This window comes from Elephantulus edwardii, unplaced genomic scaffold, assembly GCF_000299155.1.
Source record: "Elephantulus edwardii isolate Elephantulus edwardi_28Jun2011 unplaced genomic scaffold, EleEdw1.0 scaffold00226, whole genome shotgun sequence".
Taxonomy (NCBI): Eukaryota; Metazoa; Chordata; class Mammalia; order Macroscelidea; family Macroscelididae; genus Elephantulus; species Elephantulus edwardii.
Window position 1 is genome coordinate 702277 of NW_006399976.1, and position 10124 is coordinate 712400.

Consider the following 10124-nt stretch of genomic DNA (forward strand, 5'->3'; position numbering starts at 1 on the left):
TGAAACACAATGTGGGCCAATTTTGCATACAAACAGATATAAAATAAAAATTTAAAAAAGAAGGAAAGAGAGGGAGTAGGAGGGAGGGGGAGGGTAGAAGAAAGGCGAAAGGAGGGAATCTTTGCAAGAAGAACAAATGAGCCAGAAAGAGCCTGAGGGCGCGAGCTGGGAGGCGGGGTCTTTGGGAACTGTGCGTAGCCCCGAGCAACCGCTCAATTTCTGGCTCCTCAGACTAACACAAAATAACAAAATAGATTCTTTAAAGATTATTTTAAGTTAAAAATCAAACCCTCGCCCACAGTAAAGTGACGCTACTGGCGGCAGCGGGCGCACCTGCCGGGCTGGAGGAGCTGCGGGGCGGGGCTTCGACCCTCGCTCCCACCAGGCGGACGCCGGGAGGGGGCGCGCGCCCTGGGCGCGGGGTCTGGAGGGAGAAGAGACTTTGTCCCAAGTTTTCCAGGAGCTCCCGCGTCCCCGCTGGGCCTGGAGCCCCATCCAGCTCCCCCTCTAGCCTCATTGCGCCCTGGAACCTGTGGCAACCCTTGCCACTTGGCCTCTTCTGACTCCTTTTGGGGAACTTCGGATCCCCCTAACTCTCCTGCCCTCTTTTCCATCCTCTACTTCCCCCCAGACATTCGGACTTCCTTCTCTACCTCCCAGGGTCCCTAATTCCAGCCCCCATGGCCCGCTCGTACGGCGGCCGGGTGCTGGCCGCAATGACCCTGCTGGGAATCCCCGCGGCCGTGCTGGCGGCGCTGGGCGCGCAGCTGCTGTTCCAGTTGCAGGCGGGTCGCGCCGAGCTGCGGGGACCCCGCGCCGAGGGCCTGGCTCCGGGGCTGGGCACGGGCCCTGGGCTGCCGGAGGACGCGGCCGGGGCGCTGCTGCCGCTGGCCGCTGCGCTCGCCGCGCTCGCCCTGGTCCTGGCGCTCACCTGCCTGTTGCTCTCAGCGCTCTGCAGCCACTTGGGCGCCGAGATGGCCCGGGGACCTGGCCCTAGCAGGTAGGAGGAGTGCGCGGGCCCACCTCGAGGGGGAGGCTGGCCGGCCTTTCCAGGACCTCAGAGGGAAGAGCTTGCCTACCTCTTTTTCTCTGTCCTCTCTAGTTACCTGTCCGTATCTGCCCCCCCCCCGTCCAAGAATCCACTGTCTCATAATTTATTAATCCGTTCATTTATTTGTTCATACATCCACGCCTCCACCTACTCTCTTTTTCATTCTCTCCCTCTCCCTTCACACCCATTTATCCACACACCCTCTCATCCAAGAATCCATCCATCCATCCATCCATCCATCCATCCATCCATCCATTCACCCACCTATCCAGCCACTTAAGAAGCCATCTCTCTATCCACACTCAATCATCCAACTACCCATTTATCCATCCTTTCACCCACACATCTACTCCTTCATTCTCTTCCTCTCTCTACATATCCACATATACATATGTCTACTCAAGAAACTGTCTATCCATTAATTAATCCACCCATCCATTCATCCGCTCAAGAACGCATCTCCCTATCCACACTAAATCACCCAACTACCCATTTATCCATCCTTTCACCCACTCATCTACCCCTTCATTCTCTCCCTCTCTACATACCCATGCATACATATGTCCACTCAAGAAACCATCTATCCATTAACACACCCGTTCACCTATTCATCCATCCATCCATCCATCCATCCACTCATTCATGCATCCTTCTCTGCCTTCTTCTTTCCCTCCCCCTCTTTCCATCCACCATCCACCTGTCCTCTCCTTCCCTCCCTCAATCTTTCTTTACCTATCTTTCCTCTTCCTCCCCATCTACCACTCCTCTCTATCCTTCCATCCTGTGTCTGGTGGGATTTTCCAGCCATTTTCTCTCTTCCCTCAATATAATTTACTGATGAGAAATGAGGAATCTGGGGTCAGGCAAAATTATGGTTTGTGAAATGAGGGCAGTCGGGTGCTGAGCAAGGGTCTGGCACAGGTAGCTACTTCCTGAGTGCAGAATGTTGGAGTGGACGGATGCAGGTTCATGGCTTATGGGGGTGGGGATGAGTGGATGGGAAATGGATAGGTAGGTTGGAATATATAGAGGGTGATGGACGGAAGATGGATGGACAGATGGCTGGATGAATGGTGATGAATAGGGGGAGTAAATGGGTGAAAAATAGATGATGCATTAATCTTGTCTTAGTCTCCCAATGCTGCAGTAAGTAAGTAAATTAATTAATTACAATACCACAGTGGATGTCTTTAAAAAACAGACTCTTATGTACTCAGTTTGGGAGGATAACATTTCCAGTGACTCCTACCTTGTTGGTCCCTCTTTGTTAGGCCCTTGGCTTGAAGACAATCCACTGATAGTGTCAGTCGTTCTCTGTGGGTCTTTGTCTAATTTGTTCTTGTGTTCCTTTTTTTTTTTTTTAAAAGTTGTTGTTGTTAATTTGCTCTTTTTATAACTCAGAAGTGGTTAAATTTAGAACCCACCTTCCTCAGATACGATCCAATTACACAAAAATAGAAAGCCCTAATTCTAAACAGGATCATATCCACAGGTCCAGAAATTAGGATTTTCACACATATTTCAGAGAAAGGGAGCACAGATAGTGACTGTTTAAAAAAAGCTAAATGAATGGGTTCGTGCGACATGGTTAAAGAGATGAGTGGGTGGGTGGATGGACGGCAGGCTGTTGTTGAATAGTTAGCAAAGAGGGAAGAAGAGAGAGACAGTAAATAGATGTTGTTGTTATATGAGGATCTAGTCAGAACCAACTCATAGCTGACCCTCCAGTGAGTTTTCAGAGACAATAAACCACACAGGGGCAGACTGCCCATCTCTCTCCCGTGGAGCAGCTGGTAGATTCGAACCATGTGCCTTTGGGATTGCAGCACAGGTTCTTACCACTAGGCCACCAGAGCACACATAAACAAGTGAGTGGCTAAATGGATAGCTCTTGTTGCTGTGTACTGTTGAGTCAGAACCAACTTGTAGCCGACCCTCCAGCAGGTTTTCAGAGGCAGTACATTGCGTAGGAGGAGAGTGCCCAAGGAAATGTGAATGAATCACTAAAAACATATCATTGGGTAGTTTGATGGATGGATGAGTGGGTAGGTAGAGGGCTCGATAGACAGATGGATCAGTGGGTTGATGGGGAGTTAGACAGAGAGACAGATGGGTTGATGGAGCTCAAATGGGTAGATGGTAGATGGATGACCAGAGAATGGATGAGATGGAGCATCAGTGGTGGCTGGGTGCATGCCGGGTCACTTGCGACTTATAATGACCTTGTATATAACAGCCCTAAACCCTGCTCTGTCCCCTGCCAATCACCCTGTCTCCAACACACCCATCCCGACTACCCCAGTCACTGAATCAATCCACCTCATAGAGGCTCTTCCTCTCCTGTGCTGTCCCTCCACCCTCTCAAGCATGACGTCCCTCTCCAAGGACTAGTCCCTTCTTACAACATGTCCAAAGTATGTCAGAGCCTCAGAATCCTTGCCTCCAAGGAGCAGCCCAGTTTAACCCTCTCCAGGATGAACATGTTTGTTTTCTTGGCAGTCCATGGTACCCTCAATACTCTTCTCCAGCACCACAGCTCAAAGGCATCAATTCTCCTTCTATCCTCCCTAATCATTGTCCAACTCTCTGATGCATAACAAGTGATTGCAAAGACCATGTCCTGTATCAGACGCACCTTAGTCCCCAGAGTGACACAGTTGCTCTCCAGCACTCTGGAGAGGTCCCTAACAGCAGACTTTCCCATCGCAATGATGGATAAGTGGATGGATTTGTGGGTGGCAGTTGACCCTTTCATGGGCCCCAGGTCCTTGAAAAAGCTGACCCCTCCTCCCATTCAGGCCTTTCCTCCACTCTCCCCTGCTGTTTCACTTTCTGAGTCCTTTTCTTCATTCCCTCATCCAGGTCCGACTGGTTTCTCTATGACTGTCGCCTCCTCAGACACGTGGCCCTTGGTCTTTTCTGCTGTGGGGTCTCTGTCTACTTGGCAGGTATGTTCTGGACAGGTGGGTAGAAAGGACCTGGGGTGTGAGGCCTGATGTTAGGGTGACCATGGCAGGGGTCATCTCTGGAGCCACCCCACCTCACCCACCCCCTGTGTACAGATCTTGACTTCTGACACTTCCTTGTGCTGGGATCTGGGGCAGATTTCTTTTGTGCCTCAGTTTACCCATGGGCATAATTGGGATAACTGTTGTGACTGACAGATTTATTGGGGGAATGCTGATTTAATACCCATAGAGATGAAGCCTGTGGCTTCCTCTAGACCCAGCAGAGTATCCACAAACATTGACTGCCATTAGAAAGTTTTCTTTTTAAATTTGAGCGTGACTGATGTGTCCAAGTTCTGGATGGTTCTTAGACGTCATGTTTCACAGGTGTTGGAAAAAATGATGCCTTTGCGAGGTGTTGCTAGTACACCTAGGTGAGAAAGGTATTAGCAAAAGGAAAGTTTTACACACAGGTAGAAGCATTCTTGGATGGCTGCCGGAGATGGGAAGGCAGGGAGAGTGTTAGTAAATAGGTAAGCTACACTTGTAAGAGGGACAACGGTGGAGGAAAAAGCAATACTCGGTACAGGGGGGATCAGCACAGTCTCACTGGAAGATAAGGGAAAGGAAGACACGGAAAAGTATAAAAGGATCAGTGGAAATCAGAATCATGGGGAGGAACTGGGGAAAGTGCGATTCCATTGTGTGTATTAAAATCAATGTTCTTGGAATATTGCGTTTGAATGAAAAATTAATTTGCTTTGTAAACCTTCAATTAGTTCACGGAAAAAAGTTGTTGTGGTGAGAGATAGGTATATTAAAAAAGTCAAACAGCAAGGTGTTATCAAAAATGCTTTTCTTACCCATTGCACTCCACATGTGCTGACTCCAGTGATTACCTCAAATGTGGGAAAGACAACTGCATAATTTGTGGTAGTGGGGCACATGCATTCATGCCCTGAAGAAAAAAAAGTTTAAAAAACTCCTCTTCATTCTCTCCCTCTCACACTGATCATCTTTGGTGTCTGTTTACGTGCTTATTTCATATAAATGGGATTATACAGCATTTGTCCTTTTCTAATGAACTTATTTCACTCAGCATGATGCTTTCAAGATCCATTAATGTGGAGATGTCTAGTAAGGTTTCGTATCTCTTTATGAGGGAGTAATATTCTTTGCATGGATGGACCACATTTTCCGTACTTGTTCACTTATAAGTGGACCAGAAATGAAATGTCAAATCCCCAGAAAGAAAGCAGAGAATAAAAAGAATCTCTCAGGTACCAGGAGGAACATATTCATGCTATAATTCCATTGCTTACTTGATAAAACTTTTCTTAGATCCACTTTCTCTGACCCAGGTATGCTGGCCAATGGCTCAAATAAAAAAGATTTTTTAGTAAGACTGAACATCTTGTATTTTGTGTGAATGTCGAAAAACGATGCCACTGTGGACTTGGCACTGAATCACACGTAGGTCTCTGCCAGCCCTTAAACAACCTGTTTGACCAGAAGAAAAGAAATACCCAGTTAGGTGAAAAACAATGGGCGTACTATTACTGTCTTTGCTTCTTTTTCCATCATTAGAAGTTTGAACGATATCTATGGCTTTTATAACTGTATTGTAGTTGACTTCAGGTGTGGCTGGAGGTAATTAGAAATGCCTATCACAAAAAAAAAAAAGAAAAGAAATGCCTGTCACATCACTTATCACTTCCCCAGCTGAGAAAGTTGCCTGTAGCCATAAGTAGTTTTTGCAAGAGGCCTAGAAACAGAACTTTTTCATGGGACAGTGAAAATGTTGAAGACCTAAAAAAAAGAAAATATCCAAGTTTTAACGTATGAGGGGGAAAGAATCACAAAGGGAGGAAAGGTAACATTATGTCAGCCTGATTAAGCGTTAAATTTGGGACTCATTCACCTCCTATTTAGAGCCTTTGTGAGATTAAATGACCTCACTCAGCAAGAATTCTCCACCCAAGCATTCACTCAGCATTAGCCAGGGCCAAAAGAATAATTATAGAAGTCTTTCAGAATTGTCCAGAGCAAAAATGAGGCCTTGATCCGATTTTAATATGCCTGACATGATGCAATGTGGTATCTTCTAAAGTGAGAGTGTGCAGAACCAGAGAAAGGATTTCAAAAGCCCACACAGCACCAAGTCCCCCCATCAGCTCCAGACGTCTATTAGCAGTGGCTGCAGAAAAGGATTCCTCCAGCCTTTAGTCCAAGCAAAAGTCTCAGCGTTGACTCTGATTGGTTTATCCCTCCACCAATCATGATGACCAGGAGAAGGCAATTCACTGATTGGCCAAGCAAGGTTCCATGTAATCATCGATGTCAAAGAGGTGAGTCAGTACTTTCTAGATCCAGTGGGCAGAGTTGGGGTGGAGACTGGACCAAGGCCCTTCACCAGGGGCTAATTCTTCTCATAATCAGAGGACAGTTGACACTATCACTAACATTTTTGGTTGTCACCACTGAAGAAGAGGTGCTAGTAGCACTGACTGCTGAGTCCAAGGATGTCACTAAACATCTTACAACAATAGTGCCAACTGGACATTAGACAATGCAACAGAGGGACAGGTCAGGCCCTTGAGGTCACCTCATTGCCCAAACTGTCCAGATCAGCAAACCGAGGCCAGAGAGGGGCTGTGATCACCCAAAGTTGCCCATACCCTGAGCAGAGTGAAATGTGTACCCTGTCAGGAAAGGATCCAAGGTAGAGGGTGAACATGTGAGACTTAAGCATCAGGGGTGACTCCTTGCTCAGAGCAGTACTGGAGTACAGGGGGCAGGGAACGTTATGGAGACAAGGTGGGCATGTCGTAGTCCACAAACCAGGAAAGCATACGAGACAGGAAAGTTACCAGGCAAGAAGCTGCACTGCAATCCCGGAGGTACATGGTTCGAATCCACCAGATGCTCTGCTGGAGAAGGAAGGGCAATCTCCTCCTGTATCAGTCAGATCTGATTTGACAGTACACAGAAAAATAATAAAATAAAATAAAATAAAAAAGATAAAAAATCCACAGCCCAGAGACATTAAGGTACCCAAGGTTATACACATCCCACCTCTAATTTTATGTTTTTCATGCCCTTGGGAAGACGCCTCGTGCCCATCAGACATTTATTCTCATTCTCCTCTTGCTCCGTCCCTGGTGACAACGAATCCACTTTCTTTCTCTAAAAATCTGCTTGTTTGGGGCATTTTTTCTATCAATGGAATCATCCATATGTAGTCTATTGTGTCAAACTTCCTTTGCTCAGTATATTGTTTCCCTAGATTCATCTGCATGTCTTGTTTATCAGTACTTTTCCCAGTTACTTTGTTGCTGAGTAGTATTCTGTGGTGTGGTGGACCACACTGGATACTTGGGTTGGTTTCACTCCTGTGAAAAGTGCTGCCCTGAGTATTGGTGTTCAAGTATCTATTTGCATCTGTGCTTTCGATTTTCCAAGGTAGGTGCCTAGGCATGCAATCACTGGATCATATGGTGATTCTGTGCTTAGGTTTTCTAGAAATGCAAAAAAAGTGTTTTCCAAAGCAGCTGCACCATTTTACATCCCCCTCAGAATTGGGGATATATATATATAAATGTATTCACACTGTCACCGACATTTCTCATTGTTTGCTTAATTTTAGCCATTCTCAGTGCCTGGATAGTGTGAATAGATTGTGCTCATGGCCTAGCCCAAAGGTCAGTCAGCAGTCCAAACCCACTCAGAGGTGCTATGGAAGGAAGGCCTGGCAATTTAGTTCTGAAAAGACTGCAAGAAAACCCCATGCAGCGGTTCTACTCTGTAACAGATGGGATTGATCTGGAGTCAATATTGTCTCGATGACAATGAATTTTTGGTTTTAGCGGGGTGAGAAGTGGTATCTCGCTGTGGTTTTGATTTGCATTTCCTGAATGACTAAAGATGTTGAACATCTTTCCATGAAATTTGTGTTTTAAAGGGGGCTCTGAAAAAAAAAATGAAGGGGGCTCTGAGTTTACTGACTTCGTGAATTCAAACAAGGATCTCCCAGCCTCCGGTCCTGTGTCTGTAAAGTGGGGTCACCTCTGTCATTTCCTAGCTGTGAAAATTTGGGGGAGCCTCCTGGCCTCTTTGGACCTCTGTTTCTTGATGTATAACAAGATGATGATGTTGTATCTGAGGGTGTAGGAGGATGTATGTGTCTGGCCTATTGTGGGTTTTCTGTGATGATTGTTTGGGGAAGCTCTGATGTTTGTTGGGTGACTAAATGAGAGCCTTTTCCTTCCCCAGCACTGTGCATCTACGCTCTGCTGCTTTTTGAAATTGAGGCTGGCGCTGCAGCTGCTTCCATCCTCGGCTTAGGCGCCCTGGTCCTGGTGGCTGTGCTGACCCACACTCTCCTCCGTGCTGCCCGGGCCACCCACGGTCTCCACGAGCTGTCCCCACCGCCCTTTGAGGATGATCCGGCTCGCCCCACCGAGGTCTCCAAGGCCAGCCCCGGGGCTCAGCCCCAGCAGGGTACCCACCGCCGTTCCCCATACTTGTCTTATCCAGAACCTGGGATTCCCCTTGGACCCATGGCCCCCACCACAGCACCTGCAGCCCTGGGGGAAGGTCGACGGGGCAGCCTGACTGCACCCCGCATGCACCGGGCACTGCCGGCTGCCACGGGGCCCTGGGATGGGGTTACGCATGAGATGCGCAGCATGCTGGGGTACAGATCCGGGGCCACAGGAAAAGACTCCACACTTGTGTGAGTTCAGGGTTCAGGGTGTCAGGAAGAGGACTCTTGGGACAGGTCCAGGCTTAGCAACTGCTTCTTGTTACTGTCAAGTCAGAACTGACTCATAACTGACCCTCCTGTGGGTTTTCAGAGGCAGTAAATTGTACAGGAGGAGACTGCCCATCTTGCTCCCACGGAGCAGCTGGAGAATTTGAACCATGTACCTTTGAGTTGGCAGTGCAGCTCCTTACCTCCAGGCCACCAGGGCTCCCTAGCAATAGAATCTTACTTCCCCCTTAGTTCTTGGCATCTAAACATCGAGGATGTCTTGTGCAAAACGGCTGCCAGGGCTCCAACCTTCACTGAAGAATCTGCCAAGGTGGGACCCATACCTTTAGGAAGACTTCTCAGGAGGCTACGAGGCCCTTTTGTCCGAACTTCATTGGCCAGAACTGAATCCCATGGCCGCACCTCCCTGCAGAGGGAGGATTGGAAAAGGTGGCAGCCCAGAATAAATGACGTTCTTGTTCATTCTTAGTGGGGAGTGTCGGGACTCAGGTGGCAGTACTCTGAACACCTCTGTCCATTTTACAGATGAGGAAAGCGAGGCGGTGACTCACACGGGGGCCCACGGCCAGTACTGAGCGTCCGAGTCAGAGTTCGCACCCGGTCCCGTAGCCTTCATGCTGCAGACTGCGCTCGTTGCAGACTCTGGGACCCGCTGCAGTGCCCCGTGGGCTGAGAGCATCTGACGCCCGTGTGCCAAGCTCAGGGCAGCCCAGGGCCAGGGCCATGCCTGCAGGTGAGAGGTTCCCTCTCTGTGCCTTAGTTTCCTCATCTGTAAAATGGGATTGGAAGCGTTTCCCCCTCAGGGTGCCCACGAAGGAAGCACGTGTGACTGACTCTGTGTGGGCCCCTCAGGGCTATGTGCACAACAGAGGTCCTCAATCTTGTCGCCTGACCCTGTGCCACTGTCAGGGGCAAGGAGTGGGGATGACTGGTGTTTGGGCTCCCAGTACCTTCAGGAAAAGAGGGTGGCTGTTGAACAGTTTCTAGGGCTCATGGAGCTGGTGGGACTCCACATGGGTAAGGGCTGAGACCCAGAGATCTCCAGAGAGAGACCCCCTTCATCATGTATGTTCCACAATACCCACAAATAAATCCAGACCATCTGCTGTCTCTGTGTTGCTGGAGGGATCGGGGGTGGGGGTGGGGATAGGGGAGGGGCAAGGTGTGCCCTTCTCAAACCACAGTCTGGAACCTCAGTTTTCATCGATGCCCACATGGTAGAACTCTAGAGATGGGGCTGGGCTGATCTTTTTCCCTTATCCAAAAGGACACATGTCTCCAGAAGTGTCCCAGCTTGTCCTTTCTGAGCCATAGAGGTTCTGAGGGGTGTGTGTGTGTGTGTGTGTGTGTG

The 10124-nt window shown here is 48.5% G+C and overlaps 1 protein-coding gene across 1 annotated transcript; it reads left to right on the top strand.

Annotated features, from left to right (window-relative positions):
* The first annotated feature begins 680 nt into the window (after nucleotides 1-680).
* On the top strand, nucleotides 681-8738 carry TMEM221 (transmembrane protein 221). The gene is made up of 3 exons (XM_006898262.1): nucleotides 681-1000; nucleotides 3914-3999; nucleotides 8272-8738. The coding sequence occupies exons 1-3, from the start codon at nucleotides 681-683 to the stop codon at nucleotides 8736-8738; spliced, it is 873 nt and encodes a 290-aa protein (XP_006898324.1).
* Nucleotides 8739-10124: the final 1386 nt, after the last annotated feature.